The sequence below is a fragment of the Emys orbicularis genome, chromosome 18 (genome assembly GCF_028017835.1).
Source record: "Emys orbicularis isolate rEmyOrb1 chromosome 18, rEmyOrb1.hap1, whole genome shotgun sequence".
Taxonomy (NCBI): Eukaryota; Metazoa; Chordata; order Testudines; family Emydidae; genus Emys; species Emys orbicularis.
The window spans coordinates 7,308,614-7,330,135 of NC_088700.1; the positions used below are offsets into that span (position 1 = coordinate 7,308,614).

A 21,522-nucleotide genomic window follows, 5' to 3' on the forward strand; every position below is an offset into this window, starting at 1 on the left:
ATTAAGACCCCCCCACACACACAAACAAAACAAAACAAAACAAACAAAAACACCCCGCCCCACTATTTCCATGAAGTAGAGGGTAAAAATTGCTCTAAAGTGCATTTAAAATAAATGTGAAAAAACATCTGCGCCGTTAAGGTTCAGATGGTTTAGTTTTTCATTCTGCTGGGCACATGTTAAACCAAAAAACCCCTCCCCACCCTGGAATGAGCTCTTCTCTCTGGGGAAGCAGCAGTCTACAAAACAGGCCACTTGGTCTAGTGGGATGGTGTTAGAAGGAGAGCAATTTAATCATCCAAAGAAACAGGGGGTGCGGGGGGGGGGAACTAACCCCAAAGGAGCTTTCGAATTGCAGTTGGGTTTGAGATGGGTGGTTTGCTTGGCGCCCCCTAGTGAGCGCGACAGGCAGGGGAGCAGTTTGGGTTTGGCTAATCCCTGGTAGCCTGGAGAGTTAAACCTGGAGCCACATCCCGCCCTATCTTTGCAAGGCGGCGGGGTGCACCGTTCTCTCTGCACGGGCAGGCTGGCTAGCAGCTGCACTGAAGGGCCCCTAGCCAGGGCTGAGCGTTGGCAGAGGGGTCAGGAGGCGCTCACTAGCCTAGAACTCACCCCCGGGCAAGCCGCAGCTAGGGGGGCACTGGCTGGATCGGAGCGCGCGTTGCTTTCCTGGGAAGGGGGGGATCTTAGAAACCGGTTCAGGGTACCACGCGGGGAATGGGGGCACCCGCGGAACATGCACCCCGCTGGGATCCCCCTTCACGTGGCTCCTCTTTGCACGGCCCCGCCCCGCTGCAGTCACCCCCAGGACACGATCCGGATTCCGGACCCCTGCTGAGACGACCCAGAGCGGTAACCCCGGAGATGAATGTCAGGCGCAGGTGCAAAGGCGAGGGAGGATTTCCCCCTCTCCTGGGGGGCGGGGGGGGGAGGCTGCAGGTGGACCCCCCTGGTGGGGGGTGTTTCCAGCCGCAGGTTGCGTGTTCCTTGGTCCCCCCTGAACTGCTTTGTGGGTTTCACTCCCGCGGTGCAGGGCTCGGCTCTGATCCTTCCCATGAGCTCATTGGACTAAGAGGAGAGGGACGCGGCAAGGGGGGGGGGGGGGAAGGAAATGCAAAGGGGCTACACACCGCTGGCTGCTCCATCAAGGAGGCAAAAGCTGGGGGCAGGAGCTCCTGCGTGCGCGCAGCTCCTGTGGGGCAGGCGAGCTCCGGGGAGGTCTCCCTCTCTCTGCAAATTCGCCTTCCTAGGACCGGCAGGAAAAGTAAGTAGGCTGGAAATCGGAGCTTGTAACTTCATATCTGGGCCCTGGCTTTGCAAACCGCTCTGACCTGGGGGCTGGAAAGTGTCGACTCACGTGCGTTGAGGTCCCTCCCGCCCGCTCCGGTTTGCAATTCGGATTTCTTTGCACGCGCTGTCTGCTGGGTCGGAATTTGTGGGGGAAGCCTCCTTCTTGCAAAAAGGCAGTGATGGGGGCGGGGGGGGGGGGAATGGATGCACTGGGTTATTTGCCAAATCTGGCCTGCTTCTGCAGGAGCGGTTCCCAACGCGGCAGGATCAGACCCGAAAGGGGCCATCCTACGGGGCCAGGTGGGGAGTTTGCAGAGATGCAAGGTAGCAGCAGCAGGACCTGCGCCGGGCACCCGGTCATCCCAGACGCCTGGTGGCTGGATCAGTCGGAAAGAAACGGACAACTGAGCTGGTGGCTTGGCCTGCCCCGGTGTAGCCCCGTGACATGGGGTTCCCCCCAGCAGGGTTACCCTGGGTTACTGGGACAGCAGCGCGCGCCCACCCCTGCAACACTTGGCTAGTCTTTTGCAGGGGAGCTCAGAATAGCTCCAGGGGTCTGTTTGACCCTTAGGGAAGGCCCCCCTCTAGCGGCTCTGAGACCGAAGTGCCCAAAGGAGGGGAGGCCGCGAGCTGCATGACATGGGCAACTCTGTCGTTCAGGAAGTTGATGGTTGTTGACAGTTGTCTTAAGTGGGTGATTGACCTTCAGGGTTGACAATCTTAGCAGAATCCTATTGCGCTTGCAGAAGGAGACACATCTTCCCTGTACGCCACAAGGGCAGACTTTGGATTCATCTCTATTATTTTTAAAAATGGTTAATTTAAAAAAAAGATTAATTCAAACTCTTAACCAGACTCCCCAAAGTTTGGCGAAGTTTGGATCTGAGCTGGGCTCATCTGAAATTTTTGTCTATCTATCTATCTATCTATCTATCTATCTATCTATCTATCTATCTATCTATCTATCTAATCTTTAGCACCACTGACTGCAGGATCTAGTCGTAATATGCTTAGTGAATATGACATTTCAGCGACACAGCACCCGACCGCAGCGGCCTGTGGAATACTAATGAGCCCCAGCAGTCCGGAGGAAGAATTGCTGTGAGTAGTTTGGGGTTGGGTCCCTGAGAAAGTTGCTCTGTCTGTTGCTCAAGTCCAGAAGAGTTTGAGTTACACTTCCCCAGGTAGGATCGAGGCACTCTCGTGATGGGAACATGACTCCCAGAAGTCCCACATGACGAATGTCAGAATGGAGCCGTCAGGAACGTTTTCACTCGCGGAGGTGAATGGGAGCTGCAGAGCTGAATCCTCCTGCGCCACTTAGAAAATAGCCCCCGACACAATGATTAAATAATAGACTTTAGCTGGTGCTTGGGTTTCAGCTACAGAGCTGGAGATAGTAGCAGAGCTGACACACAACATGTGATAATGTTTTCTGTTGGCTCCCGCAGTAGTTTAGGCAACAGCTCTGAGAGCAGGAATTTTAGCATATAGTTTTGGATAGAAGTCAGATGCAACCTCTGGAATCATATTTGGCTACAGATGCTCATATTACAAGGCTTTGATGCCTCCTAGCATTTCAGGAGCATAGAGCTACAAACAGTAGCTTTATATGAACAGAGCAACAACATATTTTACATTATAAAACTTGAGACACACTTGAGATTAGAGAGACTATGCACAAATGTATTGTGTTGGGTTTTTTTTTTTTTGTTCTTATCACACAAAGATTTTTCTGGGACATAAACAGAAAAAACATTGTTACCGCTGCCAATCATTTTAGAAAAGAGATCAGAGAAAAGACAAAGCTAAATTACAATTTGACAAACAAGCATTAGGCATCGTCTGCAGCCCTCAGAGGTCCTGGCTTCCTGTGTGCATTAAACACGTGTAGAACAGCTCTAATTTGATCAAGATCCGCTCTTTATCTGACGCGGAACACCCTGATTTTAACACACCGTGGAGGTGGAGATACATTCTGATGGGTGGGGGGGCAAAACAATTCTGTTTTAGACTCTTTGATTTTTAAAAACAGAACAAAACAGTGTCCTTGGGGACCCAGGCCTCTAATCCTTTGCCACCCCCATGCAGGCAAAACTCCTACCTCTGTCAGTGGAGTTTGGTCGAAGGTCTGAGATGATCTTCGGGGTTTGATTTAGAACGTGGAATTCAGTCTCGTTGAAGAAATACCATTGGCACGGAGGATTATGATTTCACTGAGAATTTGCACCGTACTCTAGCTTAGGTGAGGTCGGAGGGAATTAGGAGGGTCATCAGACCACCCAAGATGTTCTAAGATGCCTCCATGTGCGTTGAGGTGTGCAAAAGAGTTTTCTTTCCTTTCCATTGGTTGTTGACGTTCTTATTTCTGTAAATGGACCGAAGCTTGATTTCTTTTGGAGGCCGGCACCATAAATAACTAACTAGAGGGTGAAATTCGGTGTAGACAGCCAGCACAAGGTCTGTGCAGCGTCTGAGCTGGTGTTTTGTCACCCAGGATGGAAAAGATTTTTGGCCCCTTCCCTTTCCCCCACCCAAAAGGGGCAACAAAACAACTTGGTGGTGATTTGGCATCAGTAACGGGGTGGCTTGCCCCATGGGCTGGAGAGCCTGGGGATAAGCCAGCCCTGAATACAAGATGAGCCCCACCTGAATGGGATCAAGTAATTCCCTATAAAGAGCAGCAGGTGGCTGCAATGAAGTGGGGGGATTCCTTGGGAAACAGAAGACGAAGGAGCTGCAGCTGGCTTGAAGAAGCAGCTGTTGGGAAGCCATTGAATTGTACTGGGGTTGGGTCAGAATGTGTTTAAGGAGTGAATACGTACATGGAGCTCCCAGGTGGGGAGTGTTTTCATTTTCTTTGGACTGTTGGTTGTTTAAGGAACCCTGAAGAAGGGGAAAATAGAGGCAGGGCACTGCACAGCCTGCCCCTGGCCACAAGGGGGCGCATGGGAGGCAGCCAAGACTATCAGTGATCCTAAATACAAACTATTTAGGATTAATCAGACAAAATAGGGTGATGCGATGGCGGCCTCTGTGCCTTTACAAGAAGAGGGAGGTTTGCTCGTCAGCCTTCTGGTGGAGTCTGCTGTGCTTTTTGGGGCCAGGTGACTTCAAATGTATAGATCTAGTCCATAGAACGTCAGGGGTGAAACTGAGCTCAGGATTTTAACCAGCTTCAAGCCAACCGTCTCTTTCTCAATTGCTTCTGTGGGCCGTTTCCCTCATGTTCTCGAGGGGCCCAATCCAGTGCCTGGGCATCACTGCACGTGTCCTCTTCAAGGATACAACCTGCCTGCTAATATGAGTCCCCTCGTTGGCTGTAGCTGAGCTAATCCAGCCGCTCCTTGAGCAAGAGTGTTTGGAGCGAGGGCCCGTGTTATCTTTTCTACAGCTCTTCCTCCTCTGTTCTGGATCTCGCTTCCCCCTCTGCTCCAGACCTTCCTCGCTGCTTCTGACCTCTTCCATGGTACCCCTGGACAGAGGATCCAACCCACGAGGAGTTGGTTTGTGCCCCATAACCATTATTAGCCATGCGGCCGCCTTGCTCTGCTTTGAACCAGATGCTCAGCTGGTGTTGCCCTGGGCTTCAGTGGAGCTGTACTGTTTGACATCAGCTGAAGAGCTGGAGAGCTGGAAATTCTTCTAAAGAAGAGCCATGACACGAGCCTGGACCGTTCCAATTCTATTTCCAGCCTTGATTTCCCCTTTTACAAGCGTTTTGCTATATCAGTGTGATATTTCCCCGTTTCCATGGCGTCGTTTCTTATTAAGCTTGTGTCTCCCAATAAAAGTGGTTTGTTTCAGAGGGTACAGTCAGAAAGTCTGGCCCGCTTTCATTGTCATGTATTTGATTTGTTTTTTTCTCCCTTTAACTTCCATCACCTGGAGGTCAACGGATTGTTTAAATTAGATATCGTTATTGACCCGCTAGAACTCTGCCTCGTCTATTTGCCTCTGCTAGCAGAATCAATGCCTCTTTATTCCCAACTTGGTTAGCATTGGCTTTGCAGAGAAAGCATTTAGCCTTCTAAAGCACTGGAGAGGACCCTTGTGTTTAAGAGGGAAGGAGACCCGATTTCACTGTTTCATTTGACGAGAAACATGTGGCTTTATGATGGCATATATATTGCAGACCTTTGTACTGGCCTCCCTGTCTGGCACTACTGGCATATTTCAGAATGATACAGCTCAACAAGCCATTTACTCTATTCCTAGTCAAAGAAAATCTTCTTAAACTTGTGGGGCCAGATCTTCAGAGGGTGTAAATCAGCGTAACTCCACTGGCTTCATTGGAGCGATGTGGGGTTTTATGCCAGCAGAAGATTTGACCCAGAAGTATTTAATGTGAATCAGATGCGAAATAACAATGACCCTCTCTAATTTTTTTTAAGCACTTTTACATGGAACACCCTTCAGGCTCAGCTCTGTTACCTTCTTTTCTTATCCTTGCCGGTACTTGCACAGTGGTTTGGTTTCGGAAGGCTGCTGTACATGCTGGGTTGTGTAGAGTGATTGTGAGTTGCAGGCTGCACGGGTGCTTTTTTATTGTAGGGTTGGTCGTGAGCGTTGGCCGGACATACAGGGCGACTCGCTCGTGAGGGCTGGGCTGCACGTGCTCCGCTGTCATTGTAGGGTTACTCGTGAGCAGTGGGTGGCTGGCATTAGTGATGTTTGTTTATTTTAAAACCCATCATTGGGACTGCTATCCTCATATTACTAATAGTGCAGTAATAACGAGACTGTGCCAGATGCTGTACAGACAAATAAGAAATGCCAGTCCCTGCCCCAAAATGCTTAGGGTCTTATGAGACAAAGGAACTATTATTATCCTCATTGCCAGATGGGGCACCTAAGAACTTAAGTCAGTGGTTCTCTGGCGGGCCGGGCCGGTTTGTTTACCTGCCGGGTCCGCAGGTTCGGCCTATAGCGGCTCCCACTGGCCGTGGTTCACTGCTCCAGGCCAATGGGGGCTGCGGGAAGCGGCGCGGGCCGAGGGATGTGCTGGCCGCCCTTCCTGCAGCCCCCATTGGCCTGGAGCAGCGAACCGCGGCCAGTGAGAGCCGCGATCGGCCGAACCTGTGGACGCAGCAGAGAAACAAACCGGCCCGGCCCGCCAGGGGCTTTCCCTGAACAAGCGGCGGACCAGCTTTGAGAACCACTGACTTAAGTGATTTGCCCCAGGTCACACAGGGAGATTTTGGCTGAGCCGGGAATTGAACCCAGATCTCCTGAGTCCCAAGCCAGAAATGTCCCCATGAAATTATTGTTTTTGCCGCTGCACTTTTAAAACCTACTTCACTCACGTTGCGTCACTGTAAGAGCATATCCCGCATTGCTTTGCTAGTGCACAGCAGGGAAATTCCTAGTCCCTTAGTGAAAGCAGCACTACACCTTGCTCCCCTGCACTCCTTTTTCAATAGGCCCAAAGGGGGCCATTGAAACGTCACTGTCCCAGAAAGGACGCTGCGTGGTAAGGTCATTATTCTTTTGGTTCCAGGGTTCCCCACTGAAGAGACACATGCAGTAAGAGCCAGTGCTTCCCATCAGAGAGTGACACCCCTTCATGCCACAATATCGCACAGCAGGAAAGAAAGAGCCAGCAGAGGACAGGAAATGCAGAGAATCAGCTGCCTCCTCACGGGATTTGTCTTAATCCTTGGTGTGACCAGCACTGAGCGTTTTGCCCGGTCAGGGTAAGCCTCTTCTTTGTCCATCCTTCAGAAGTCTGGCTTGCCGCATGCATACCGCTGGGCTTCTCTGCAAGCCACAATCAGGATTGATTCAGGGGGCTAGGCTCAAGGAGACATCAAAGGCCACGTTCAGAAGTCTGCTGCACATGAATGAGCGGCTTTCGAGGTGTGGGGACAGGCAAGAGACAACCTTGCAGATTCTTCCTGGGGTAGTGTAGGTTTTGGCAAGCTTTTGTGGTGTTTGTTTGCTGTGTCTGTAAAGCAGAAAGCCATCCAAATACATTCAAGTGTATCCGTCTAGTTCCATGCAGCATATACAAAGAGAGTATCTTTGCCAGTTGACTTGGGGAGTCAAAAAGCTAAATAGAGCATACGCTGCTAATGATTTCTTATTGTGTCTTTAGTGCACATCCCTGCATGCATACACCCTCCCTCAAGCATAAGTGCACACCCACCACCAACACACCCACCCACATGCATTCACACACACGTACACACTTCAGATGCACCCCCCCTGTACACATGTAGATGTGCATGCACACACAAATGACTGGTTCACCACATTCAATATCCTGCCACTAGTAGCAGCCAATATGAGATGCATCAAACTACGGCAAAATCTCACAACCCTAAGTCGGCAATGCTGTAGATGATGGAACAATTCCTTCCTGACCACAGTGTCAATCAATTTGTGCCCTGAAGCATGGGATTTGATGTCCCCTATCTGATCATGCATAACTGCTATTATTATTGTTGTTAGAGATGGGTTTGACCTAAACCCCAGGATCCAAACACACTTTGAACTGGGGGGAAATTCAGATTTGGATATAAGCTGGGCAACGAACTCTCAGCTCTCTAATGGGTCAAAACAGCATCCCAGCTCCAAAGCAAAACTTCCCCTTGACTGCCATGTTAAAATTTAGGGAAGTCTGGATTTGACTCCCGCCCCTCCTCCCCCTATTAACTCATTTCCCACTAACTCTGGAAATATTGATATCTGGACCCCAGTTTTGTAGTTCTGACCTATCTCGTTTGGTTTTACAGTGAGTGACCCAGCCCTTGCTACAGTATTGAATCTTTTGCAGCCCTGAAGTCTACAAGCTGAATCTCTCTCTCTCTCTCTCTCACACACACACACACACGTAGCTGGCTGCTGATATATACACACACACCCAGAGTAGATAGATCTTTATAATAATGTCAGCAAAACTGCCTCTTTCATACCATTAATCCAGCAGGGTGAAATGAGTTATCCTGAGTTAATGGAAGGCATCTGATGTCAGTGTTAATTTTCAGCACTTTAGTTCAAGTTTCTAATTTGTCTGGGAAGCTGACACAAATAATCGGGTTTCTTAATGGGCTTCTACTCCAGAGGCTAAGATCGGTGTCAGACAACATCCAGCTGAACAGAACCTCTCAACCTGGCAAAAGGCAAAACGGTGCAAAAATCTTTAACCAAGAACGCTTTGGATGTGAATTTCATGAAGCTTTTACATTGCGGGCGGGCGGGGTGGGGAGCTCCAGATCTCAGCAACCCCGGTGCAAATTTAGAGCTACTTCAGTGGAAGGGATTTTACCCCATTGAGCACAATCTGGTCCTTGCTGTGGATTTTTGGTCATCACCTCGGTGTTGTTTTTCAGTGCTGCCACAGTCTCCGAACGAAAACAAATCAAAGGCCAGCTAAAAAGCAAATGATTTTTTTTACAGCGTTGACATGTCCCCTTTAATCTGCTGTTCAGGGGGAAATGCTTCCCCCGGTAATGGATTTGGATTCCTCTCCTTTGCATGGTAATTTTACAGCAGCCTTCGGAGGACTCTGTTCCGAGACTTTGCATGACAGCCACCCAGCAGCCCGTTCGCTGCGGATCCCTGTTCCCGGCATTGGAACGAGTGGCATTGTTTTCAGTGAGATTGGAGATGGCCAGCCAGGGCGCCTGGAGGCAAACTGTAGAGGTTGCCTTGCAGCTTTGAGGGTAGAAGGGAGCGTACCTGCGAGTGTAGAACCTCATTGAGATAGGTGCAGAATATAAGCTCTCAGCTGCGTGAGGCAGGATATAGAGCTGATATTCAAGGGATTTACTCGTGTGAAGTTTTGGAAGCCCCTATCAGCTCCTCTTCCCAACCGCACCCCATAACTCTGCTCCAGTAAATGAGGAATTAAGGGAGTCTTAGCAATTGCATCTTAACCGACCCTCTGTGAGGTTCTTGGCCAGAGTCTCTGCTAGTGGAACTTGGCACAGCTCCATTGGAGGCATGGGGCCATTGACGCTAGCTGAGAATCAGGTCCCCCATAGGCCAAATGCAGCCAGGAAGTAAGAGGGCACAGTTGCACAGAAGGCAGTGGTGTTGCATCCTCTTGCACTGGAGCTGGGTTTGGCCCCCATGGAGGGGTTTTCACATCACATTCCTTACCTGCGTTCCGGGCCTGATCCCCGTTGCTTTATGCCTGTCGCTTTCGCTTTGAGTGAGACCCGGTGCCTTCTGTCCAGCCGCAGGGTGTGCTCTGCAGAGATGCAGAACGGAGCCGCTTCCTATGTGGAGTCCCACGTGCAGCCTGTCTACCAGCCCTACCTCACAACGTGCCAGGGACACCGGCTCTGCAGTACGTACAGGTGAGGAGAGCAGCCTGCTTCAGGGAATGACGGGCGCCAGCGCTGCAGACAGGTGGCATCTGGACTAGCCCGTCCACTCCAGGGTTGGATTACAGTCTCCGGGGATGCTGAGTACAAGGATTCGCCCAGAGACACAGCATCTCCCTGGGGTGCTTAGCAAAGGGTTTGTTCAGTGGTGTATAAGGAGCCATCACCCTGCACACTGGAGGGAGGAAGACCATTCCCCCGAACCCCTGTTGGGAGAGACAGCCGTACTTGGCTCTTGGGTGTGGGCACGGCCCCTACTCCTGGGAGCATGCGGGCAGGGAGAGATAGGGAGTGGGCAGAGGCAGGCTGGCACAACAGGGGAAGTAAACAGCAAAGAGATGACCTGGTTTACTCCCCAACCCTAGGAGCAAGGCGGGGGAAGGATTGTGACTCTCCCCAGGGCGAAGCGGTCGGCTCTTTCCGCACCCCGTACAGGCGCAGTCCCTAACTCCTTTCCTGAACCTTATTGCAGAACCACATACAAGGTTGCCTATCGCCTGGCCTACAGGAGATTTTCCCAGCCCATCTATATGTGCTGCCCCGGATGGAGACGGGCAAACGTCCACGCAGTCGGATGCAGCAAAGGTAAATGAGTGGCAGAGAGAGAAGAATATGGATCGTGATGAGATTGCAGCATCTCCCCTTTGGCGCTTTGGTCCTGCTCTCCCTTCCACTTTGTTTTACACCAGTCTTTTTTCATTGACAACGGTGGCTTTCTGCCTGATCTGCACTGGTGTAAACGAGAGCAGAATCAGTCCCATAGCCTCGAGAGGGACAGCTACAGCCTGGCTTGAGCACTGACCTGGGAGTCAGGAGATGGGGATTCTGTTCCTGACTTTGCCATTGACTTGGCAGGGGCCCTGGGCAAATGACACCCTCTTGGCGCCTCAGCGCACCCCTCCGTAACACAGGGATTGGAACTATTACTCCCACGTTGGCAAAAAGCTTTGTGCTTTGAGATCACTGAATGAAAAGTATTAGCATCATGCTGGTGGGAGGGGCTCTCCTAGTGCAGAATGCTGGAGAGAAGGAAATACAGCACAGCTGGGGGAAAGGAAATACAGCGCAGACAGGGGTTGTTAACACCCTGCAGAGGGCTCTCAGCACCTCTCTGATCATCACCTCTGTGTGCCTCAAAAGCCACTGCCCTTGTTACCAGATCTGTCTGAAATTAGTGTAATTCTCTCTTGTACTAAGCAGGCACTTATCCTTCCAACACCCGCCTGTGAGAACAAATCGGTTTCAATTAGCCATTCATTTATAGCCTTGCTTTGCTTGCCTTGCGTGTATATCGCTTTATTAGCTTGGCTTATACCAGAGGAGAAATTAATAAACCCTTTCCGCATAAATCAGCAGTAATGGAACAGCTCTGCTCTTAGGGGGAAATAGTGATGTACAGCACAAAAGGAATGCCAAGCCCATCAGAGGCTAATCTCTTACCAGATCAAACCAGCCTGCAATATACTAACGCTTCCCAGAGCCTGTCACTGATTGAGAGCTGCTGCAGTCCCCCTCTACACTCCCCCTACTCCCTACACAGACTCTGAGGACGTCTTCCTCTTTCCAGGACTGAAATGGGTTAAGTTACAAATGAAAGTGTTTATTGCGCTAGCGAAGCCCAGTGGAAAGGCTTTCCAGGCATCATCTCAGTGCCATTCAAAACACCATCCTAGATCTGAAGAAGTGAGGTTCTTACCCACGAAAGCTTATGCTCCCAATACTTCTGTTAGTCTTAAAGGTGCCACAGGACCCTCTGTTGCTCATCCTAGATCTGTTGCTTCATTTGATGAGCTCCCGGAGTTACTAGAAGGCTGTGAAAATACTGAGTTTCTGGGGCCGAATCCTCCTTTCTGATCTGCTCAGGGATCTCTGACCAACTCTGGGCCGGATTGTGAACCTCTTACTTCCGCTGGGAGCAGCTGTTTGCACACGTTGCTGGCCCATGGGAGTGAGGCGTTCACAGCCTTTGCCCTCTGTGAGTCACTGTGGTGTCTTCTACCGCTTGTCTCACGCAGAGCGCCTGTCAGCCTCACTGGAAGTGCCACATGCTGAGCGTAATACAGATCTGATTCACATGGCGGCTGTTGCATTCATGGGGTGGGGTCCTCCGCTGGTGGCAAGGGGCCGCGCTACTCTGACATGAATGGAGCTGTGGGCATTGACACCAGCTGAGGATCTGGCCCCATGTTTTCGCTCACCTTTAACATTCGCCCGAACTTTGCTGGCGGCCAGGAACAAAGGCCTGGACAGGAGCTCAGAAGGCGCCTGCATGTGTAATAAAAATCTCCCCGATGACAGGAATTTGCAATGGTGGGAGCACGTGCGTGTCTGCCTGTGGCGGGAGGCCCAGACTTTTGCCTCGGCAACATGGTGACCGTGCGTTATTGTTTTACAGCCATTTGCAGGTTGCCTTGTCAAAACGGTGGGAGCTGTTCAGCCCCAGACAGATGCACCTGCCCCCCAGGATGGATGGGGAAATCCTGCCAGACAGGTAACAGCTCTGGTTTCCCTGTTTTGTATTTCAGTATCTTCCCTGGGCTTCCCTTTGCCGGGGCGATGGGAGCGGGGTGGGGGATGGCGGGATATAGCAGGTGACCTGTAGAAGGTGATTTGCAGGAACTGACAACAATCTCCTGGATAGGCCAGTGGCACTTTGAAGGGCACCCAGGCCTAATGGGTTCCTCTGTTGGTTCTCAGCAGGGAGTGAACCTGAGCCGTGCACCAGCAGAGTGCCAGGCCCGTGGGCTGAGAGAGTAACTCCATGCTCTGTTAGCTGTCATAGATTCTTTACATGGACCCAGCGCGTTTACCCAACCCGTGACACCAGCTGCGTGGTGCCTCCATTCCATGCTTTGGGTCAGCCCTTGAGATACGTGGGCGCTGCCTCCGCAAGGCGTCAGCTCAGCCCCCAGCGCATGGAATGGGCCATCAGGCATCTTCAGCAGCTTCGTGCTGCCCTTGTGCCTTCACCAATGGTCAGGTCAGGTGCTTGTGCAAAAGACCCTCCCTGCTTCCTGGTAGCTGAGCCCCGTCATTTGGAACAAGGGCTGCCGTCCCATGGGCGTGGGCATTGTCGCTCATGGGCAGCGCTCGGGGAGGACTGGCTCGCGGATCTGGGCTCTGGCACTGGGTGCCTTGGGGCAGGTCACTGAACTTCTCACTGACAGCAAAGGTCTGGAGGGGTGGGGGTGGGGGGAGCGCTGTTTATGCCCATAGCTCCCACAGACCAGCAGGCGGGGGGGGGCAGAGCCAGCCAAAGGGCTTGGATGGCGTAACGCTGTTGACCCAGCAGAGGGAGGCAGAAGCTAGCGTGTAGCTGGCAGATTGGGGTAAGGCGTTCGGGGTGCTCAGTGGATTTTGGGGGGGGCGCTAGCTTCCCTCCATTCCCTCCCCCTTCTGCTAGTGCTCAGGGCTGAGACTGGATTCCATTGCAAAGCAAAAAGGCCAGAGCCTCAGCTGGGGTAAATGGGTGACGCGCCCGCCCGTGACGTTACAGGAGCTCTGTTGCTTTACACCAAATGCTGTAAAACCCGTAAATCAGAGGCCCAGTAAGTCCAGTAGGTGGTTGGAGGCAGATGCCTGAGGGGTGTAAATCAGCTCTCTTGAAGCCGGTGAAGCGGCACTGATTTCCACCAGCTGAGGATCTGGCGCATCTGTCATACCAATGCATGTGTGTGGGGTTGAAACACTGGCAGGCTGTAGGGACAGCTTGGATCCCAGCTAGGGTGACCAGACGGGGGTGGGGGATAATAGGAGCCCATATAAGAAAAAGCCCCCAAAATCAGGACTGTCCCTATAAATCGGGACATCTGGTCACCCTGATCCCAGCTCAGAGGGTTGAAGAGATTTTCCTGGTGCCTAGAACAGACTCGCCCAGGCACAGGAGGGGGCTGTCGTTCATTTCACTTTGTGGGCATGGCGTTAATACCCCCCCCCCGTGCGAGGCGAGGCTGTTGGGCTTTACACACCCACTTGAAAGGCTGATAGCACCTCACCGGGGATGGGCTGGCGCGTGTGGCCCCCCGGAGCCAGCGTTGAACAGCGCTCACCCAATCGCGGAGCGTTTGGCTCCGGCTCCAGCTCCAGAATTAGGGAGCGTTCAGATCAGGGGCTTTGTTTTTGCCCTTTTTAGACGTACTGGGCCTGATGCGTCACAGGGCTTCGCCCGTTTTACCTGGGGTAGCATCAGTGGCGTAAAACGGGAGTAACACTGGAGAATCAGGGCCATGAAGTTTAGCGCCTGCTAGAAGCAAGGCCCGAGCTGGCTGCATTGACAGCAAAGGAGATTCTTTACTCGGGCAGCTGGGCACGGACAGACTCTGTAGGGTTCTCTCTCTCTAGCTCCCAACGAATCCAGCCTGCCGTCACCGCCCAGGTCTCCCCGGCTTGTGGCCTGGATTAAGCTGACGGCTCTCTAGTCCAAGCTGTCCCACGTATGCTCTTGGTGAGGGGCCCATGTCTGGCGTGGTGGTGTCAATCTGCCGTGCTCTGTGCTAACCCGGTCTTCACAAGCGCTGCTCCCTGCTGGCCTGCCCCCGCCCGAGCCCCTGTGACTTTACCCCTGTGCTTTCAGACGTGGATGAATGCACTGGCCCGAGCCACGGCTGCAGCCAGCATTGTGTCAACACGCCTGGGAGCTACGGCTGTGCCTGTCGGGCTGGGCAAAGGCTCTCCGCCGATGGGAAATCATGCCAGGCTTCGGAACCACCCACTGAGACAGAGGCCTCCCCCGCCCTCAACCGATCAGGTAACACAGCATGGGCTGGAGCTAGTCCGGGGGCATGTTACTGCTTGGCTGAATGTTAATTGCATAGCCTTCACCAAAGGGTACGAGGCAGTGGGGGTCTCTAGGCGCTAGAGCAGGGGTCTGGGAGCCAGGATTCCTGGGTTCGCTTCTGACGTGTGACTTGGGCCAGTCACCCACCCACTCTGTGCCTCGGCTGTAAAATGGGGATAATGGCTTGCTGTGAGGTTTAACTGATTACTGGGCGAGACCCCCCAGCTGGTGGGACTTAGGGGCTTTGGAAGCCAGCTACTGGCCAGGCCGGAGACACAATGGCCAGCGGGGAGACAACTGGGTCAGCACAACGTCATCTTTTCTCTGCGTGTGACTCCAGATCCACGAGGACGGGAGTGGCGGCGACGCTGGTGCCGGCCCATTATTACTTTTGGTACGCGCTGTGACACTTCAAACTCGTACCGTGAGTAATAATGCGCTGTGGCCAGCCCTGGCGACAGACAGGAGCAGCACGGGCGGAAGGGCTGCGCCTGCGCGTACGGCTGTGGAGGTGATCCCTGCGGCCTGGCCTCTCGACTTTCTCCTCTCCAGAGCCCCTTTCCCCCTTTGGGGCAATCCCTGCCATCTCCTCCTGGGCTGTTGCAGCCAGTTTAGCGATATGGCTAAGATTTTGTCACGGTAAAAGTGACGCACGGATCACGGGCAGCAAACAAAAATTCACAGGCGCCCGTGACCTGTCTGTGACTTTACTAAAAAAAACCAGGGGACAGGGCTAGGTAGGGGGGCGGAATGACAGCTGGAGTCCCAGGGGGTGGGAGGAACTGACAGTCTGAGCCCCACTGCCATGGGGGGGGGGGGGGCGCACAGCCCCGGATCCAGCAGCCGCAGCCATGGGGGCAGCTACAGGTGGGTGGGCACACAGCCCCGGGTCCAACCATAGTCACAGGGGGGAGGGGGGTGTAACAGCCCTGTGAAGCCGCGAGGGGGGCGCATGGCCCTGGCCCCCGGTGGAAGCTGCAGGACGGAGAACACGGCCCCAGTTGCAGCCCCCGGTGGAAGCCGCGGGGCAGGGGAGCACATGGTCCGGGTTCCAGCTGCAGGGCAGGGGTGCTGAAGCCGTAGAAGTCACGGAGGTCCGGTGAAGTCACGGAATCTGTGACTGCTGTGACCTCTGTGACTACACCGTAGCCTTATTTATCACTAATTCCGTCGTGGTACAAGGTGCACAGTTCCACCCACTGCCCCGGTTTCTCTCTAGAGCGATGCAGGAGGCAGAGGGCTGAACGGGATAGAGTCCCACCCTCTTGAGCAAATTCTTTGCTACGCCAGCTGCCCAGCCCTGAGGACAGCAGCAGTGCAGAGGACGGTGCTCTAGGCAGGGTGCAGGTGCCATTTTCCTCTTCACACAGGGTAGATACAGCCCCACTGAAGTCAATGGAGCTGTGCCGGCTCGCCTCCGCGGTGGAGCCAACCCCGGTGTTGCTGTCATCCAAGCCCATGGAAGGGTAGGACATACCGTGCATACACCACAGCCCAGCCTAGCAATACCTGCTCCCTTCAGCAGACCATCAGTGGCTAGTTGTTTGGGCTTTGCGGACGGGGAGCAGGCTCCAGCGAGCTCATTAAGTGAAAGCATGGCCCTGCTAAATTGCGTCTGCACAAGGACAATTGCTAGCACGGGGTAATGAGGCATCCCATTGCTAATTGCACCTGGCTGCAGCCCACTGTTGTGTGCCGGGTGTCAGACCATGCCTGCTTTGCCGGAGGAGGGCAGCTCCAGGGCCCTGTGGATCGCAGACCCCAAACTACCCTTTGAAAACCTGCCAAAGCCAAGGAATGAAAATGAATCACTTTTGAAATATCTTGTAGCCCACGAAAGCTTATGCTCTAATAAATTTGTTAGTCTCTAAGGTGCCACAAGTACTCCTGTTATTTTGGCACCTGAGCATCTCTAAGGAAAAGTGTCAGTGGCTGATGGCCTTCTCTTAATTAATACCCTTTGGTGGAAACACAGAAGGTTACTTCAGGGCTAAATTAGTTGCAGACGGACAATAATTCTAAACATTCATCTCGTTCCTGTTCAGAACAAAGGTAATTCCCCCCCCCCCCCCCCCCCATATCTCACACACATTTTGGACCCATGCTTTGCTACTCTGTGAGGGGAAAAGGTGAACTGGTCTCAGCCTGAAGAGCAAAGGCTGGTTGGGGTGTGTGGGGTAATGTGCCCATCAGGATTAGGGTCAGAGGCTGGGGCTTGGACAGCTTGCTGTGTTCCAGAGCCTTGTGATTTGCTACACTGCAAAGACCATGTTCTTCAGTAAGAACCAGCATTGCTTGACTATACTAGTCGCTTGGTTGCCTGGTTTGGGCCAGATCCTCAGCAGGTGGAGGATCCAGCCTGGGGAATCTCTGCAAAAAAAAAAATCAAAGGGCCAAATCAACTGCCCAGCCCCAGGGAAGTCAGTGGAGTCATAAGATAAAAGTGGGTTCCCCCCTGGTCCCCTGTACAACAAACCCACTTGCAGGAGCATAGTGGAGCCAAGCATGCAGAAGGCATGTTCATGCGTGACGGAGACCTTGCCCTGCAGCCCACCCCACTGCTAGGACCATCCAGAAGTAAGAATCCCGAAAGCCGAGGCTGTGCGAACGCATGGTGCAGAAGCTCTTTAGGATTGTAAATCCCAGGGCAGAATGGTCTCAGAATAAGGGCAGATTAATTAGCTTCCAGGGGTCAGTCACAGGCGCTCCTCAGTGGCTCAACTGAGGGCAGGTGTGTGTTTTCAATCAGCCACTGGTGTCCTGGCTGGTCATTACTGCCCAAGCCCCTTTCCATAGTTCCTGGATTAGTTGAGGCAGTGGGGGGGCTGCTGGTAAACTCTCGGCGGGGATTTCTAGCTAGGACGTAGATTGATATAGGGGACGCCGGAGCTGTTGCTTGTTTTCATTCCTGTAGCTGCTCAATGAACTGGGTCTCAACAAGTACGTCAGAGTGTGGCATGTGGGGTGGCAGAGAACAGCCTGCTCATTCCCTCACTCTCAGGCAGACCTCTGGGTTAACCCTTCGGCTGCTGCTGCCCCGCCGGTTGCCAGTGGCACCTGTCCAGGTTTTCCCAGGATGGCTGGGAAATCCGCCAGGGGGCTCAGTACACACTGCCAACTCTGCCCTTTTAGGGGCTCCTGGGTTTTTTGCACCTGAGAGGTGGCAGCCCTCGCTCCGCCATCACAGCCTGGTTTTAAGGATGACGGTTCACTTTAAGAGATTTTATTAATTCCTGTGGTGTTTTGCTCATGGCAGGCGCCTCCAGTGAAATGAAGGAAGAAATGCAAGCCCTCCGGAGCCGGGTGGAAGTGCTGGAGCAGGTGAGCCCCCGTCAGCGAGTGCAAACAGAGATGCAGGCACTTGTACCTCAGCCTTTTTTCACTGCACTTTTAATTCAGAGTATTTGGCTCCAGCACCTCATTGCACAGCTGTTCACATCTGGAATTTTTGCCCTTCGCCGGCTCTATTTTTAATTTCGCCACTCATCTAGTCTTGGCTTCTGGTATCAGCATTCCCCGCCGTGCCGCCCACCGCTCGCAGCAAACACTGACAACTCTCCCCACCAGGAGCCCTGTTAGCACTAGTCAACTACCCCAACCGTCAGCTCTGCCAGTCCGGGAGATGGCTGAGCCGGCCGTATCAGCTGCTGGCAGGTCACGCTGGGTGGTCTGATAGTGTAATGGAGAGGGATGAAAACTAACAGCTCCTCTCTCTCTCTCAAAAGAAACTCCAGTTACTGTTGGCTCCATTCCATAACCTCATGCCATCGGCAGCAGATGACGTCAGCACAGACCCCATCAGCCAGCTGTTCTACTCCCTGCGGCAGCTGGATAGAATCGAGTCCCTGAGTGAGCAGATCTCCTTCCTGGAGGAGCGACTGGAGACATGTAAGTAGCGAGGGTAGTTTGGCAGAGCTCAGCAAGGAGAAGGCCCTTGGTTCTGGTTATTGCTAGAGATTGTACCCCTGCACCTTTTGCTATTACAGTGACACTGCCCTAGACACCGGGTCTGCAAGGTAGACATGGTCCTGCTGCTGAATTCTAATCCCCGTTCTACCACTGGGTTAGGGTTACAAGCTCACTTCAAAAAGCCACGTCCCTAACTTGCAGGGAGCAGGTGGAACAGTGACATGCTCTAACTGGCCCCTTTTTTGTGCATTCCTAATGGGTAAATCAAAGTACAAATGCCAGATTGCTTCCCTCTTGTAAAGCAGATCTAAGAAGTAGAACGGCAGACATACCACGCACGTGCAGACCAACTGGATCGGTTATGTCTATGCCACAGTTAATCTACTTCTACGCCAACTCCCAAACCATCAGCTTGTAATTAATAAAAGATGGTTGCAACCAGCCAACGTTTCATTTCAAAGCTGTTTGTGTGGGGGTTGAATCCGATCCCTTCATGCAGCAGCCAAAGATAATAAACAGCTGCACGGAGATCACATAGTTTTGGGCAGTGGCGAGGGTACATATTATCTCAGCTCCTTTTCATGCCACTGCTGTTCAGGGGCCATAAGCATCTACATCAGAAACTGCCTCAGATCCTAGGGTTTGCGGGTGCAGTGTCAGAACTCAATCCTTAGTGAAACTCAATACAAAAGTTAACAGTCCAGGTGAGTACAGAACTCGTCCAAATCATGAGTACAGGGAACGTTGAGGGAAGTTGCGCCTAAAATTCTACAAGCCATTTTTTTTTTCTGCAGCGCAGCAAATCAGTGCTGTTTAGAAAAGGCAAAATTGCACCACAACTTTGAACAAAAGCATTTGATGAAAACCTTCGCTTCTGAAAAAGTAGAACTAGCTGACTAAAGACCAGGCATGGGGCTTAATTTCCTACCAAGATGTTTGCAGCAGCTGTAGTTATCCAGCTAATGTGTGGGTCATGGAAATTAACCCAGCCTGGTGAAATAAGTATCAACATAATGGTTGCTGTTAATTTCAGGGTACAGCCTCCTATAGGTTTGTGTTTTCACACAGCTGCGTTAATTTCAATGTACAGAGGCGTTAGTGGAGCACTGCTCCTTGGGATAGTAGAATGTTTTATTCCCCATTACAATTTTGAAGTGCTTTGTTTTAGTATGCAATTTGCCAGCCATTTACAACTTTTGCATTTGAAAGCCTTTTGTTTTCCATTAAAAGCTTTTGATCAAACTTGCTGAGAAACCCACTCATTTGTCCACTCAGGAATTGGTGTGCACCAACCATACAACTTAATTCCTGATTAGTTACCCTGCCTCTAAACGGTAGAGGAAGTCCTACAATATACCTAGTTCCAATATAGTTGCTTATGTGCGTAAGAACACGGGCCCTACAAGACAAAGTCAATTTTCAGCTGGTTCCTGTTATAAAGAGGCAAAACTTTTGCTGTTATTTGCTTAAAAAAACAACACACCCATATGTTGCGGGGAAAATGTTACAGAGGTTGCTCTGTAGTGATGTTTTTGGAAATAGGCTCACTCTGTCTTTTAAGGACACATTCTTATCACCAGCACAATACTGGAATGTGGAGCTGTAAACTGGAATATTTCCACACTACCTTGTGATGTTGCTTAAAGTTCACAACTGTAACTAATTTGTGCCAGGCCCCATCCTGCCCGATGGATGTTTTTCCCCTTTTAAAACAAGAAGGTTGAAAAATTAAGATGGAAACTAAGACCCATCACGCTAAATTAAATAGTATTGATAGTGCAAAAACCGGTCACTGAACAGGGCTTAGAAAGGTAGCTGGAATTCCCTTCCTTCCATCCTCAGCGGGACTCCAGTTTTTTAAAAAGTGGTGTCCAAAGGCTTCAGTTGCAGGCACAGTTTTTCTTCTGCACTGCTCTATGGTTGGGGTACTTGGCCGTCTACATGGTAAGCAATCAGCAGCCACATATAGAAAAATGTAGCTGTTCTTGGTTTAGAATCAGACTTGTCATAGCTTGGTGACTACAGCAGTGAGATAAGAGTGACTTTTAGATACCCCGATTGTACTGTGTGCTGCAAATCTGAGCCCCCTGGAGAGTGGAATAGAAGCGTTAAATGCTTTGTGGATAAAAGACCAAATAACAAGGCCCTTAATGTGAGTTGAAGCTAGAGGGTTTTAGGTGGTTTGGAGGGTTTTTTCCTATGGTTTAATAGTTTAGCATGTGATATTATTCTAAGTTTGGATTTAAATTCATTCCCAGACTGACTCTGTAAGGGTTCTACCCATAAATGCCTAGGATCTTCCCTGAAATCAGGGACTTGATCAGCTGTGCTGGTCAAAAGTTACCCCTTTACAAGCAATCTGAGGGTGTTTGGACTTTACTTTTTAAATTGGCTGAGCTTGTGACCCTTTACAGACCGTCACACCCAGGAAGTTATACTAGTACAAAAATCAGTGTGTAGACCAGGCCCCAGCCCTCTCACTGGCACCAAGACTGGCCCTGACTAACACTAGCTCTGGAATTGTCTGGTTTCAGGTTCGTGTAAGAATGAACGCTAATAATAATAAGAGGAGCAGCACTTCATTGTGGGAGCAGAGTGATTGGTAACCCTGGATTTCCTATCTCAGCACCTCTTGACCCAGCCTGCCGAAAGAGGCCATGATGCCTTCAGGACCACGTGGGATGGAGCCATAAAGAGCTTATTTTGATACGAAGGGCCCTATTGTGTTTTTCTAAGAATTGAGCTGCTTGGAGACTGATTTTAAATTGGACTTAGTTTTTGCCCTTATGGCAAAGTTATATGAGATGCTCAGGGTTAGAACGCTTTCTTCCAGGTGCTTGGCCAGCTGGCATGGCATCAGCCAGTGCCATACAAGAGACTTGCTAAAAGTGAAACCATGTGGTGCTTAATTTGTTTGGGACTGTAAGTGAGGTGAAATCCTTGGCCAACAATTAATCGTGTGGTACAGCAGCATGAGATGATCTGTGCAAGCAGCAGCTTGTTTCGCTTAGAAACCTACGTTCTTAAGAGAACTAGAGAGCCCGACCTTGCTCTTGCTGACACCCAGGGGAAAGTTTTGCCTAATCCCACATTGCTTCACTATTAGAGGAGAGGGGAGATAGGAGGGCTGGATTCTGCTCCTAGGCTTTTCCACCAACTCCTTTTTACACATGCCTGAAATTCAAAATGGACCAAGTCAAATCTGGTCACTAA

General features: G+C 51.5%; 1 protein-coding gene across 1 annotated transcript; it reads left to right on the forward strand.

Moving 5' to 3' along the window:
- The first annotated feature begins 6,906 nt into the window (after nucleotides 1-6,906).
- EGFL7 (EGF like domain multiple 7) lies at nucleotides 6,907-20,866 on the forward strand. Its single transcript, XM_065418948.1, has 8 exons — nucleotides 6,907-6,986; nucleotides 9,474-9,596; nucleotides 10,096-10,208; nucleotides 12,019-12,114; nucleotides 14,197-14,370; nucleotides 17,657-17,721; nucleotides 18,126-18,288; nucleotides 20,844-20,866. The coding sequence occupies exons 1-8, from the start codon at nucleotides 6,907-6,909 to the stop codon at nucleotides 20,864-20,866; spliced, it is 837 nt and encodes a 278-aa protein (XP_065275020.1).
- The last annotated feature ends 656 nt before the right edge of the window (nucleotides 20,867-21,522 follow it).

Coding starts and splice junctions, on each gene's coding strand:
- EGFL7 (XM_065418948.1), top strand. CDS start 6,907: ATGCAGAGAATCAGCTGCCTCCTCACGGGATTTGTCTTAATCCTTGGT. Junction 12,115..14,196: donor GGGGAAATCCTGCCAGACAG/GTAACAGCTCTG, acceptor CTGTGCTTTCAG/ACGTGGATGAATGCACTGGC. Junction 14,371..17,656: donor CCCCGCCCTCAACCGATCAG/GTAACACAGCAT, acceptor TGCTCATGGCAG/GCGCCTCCAGTGAAATGAAG.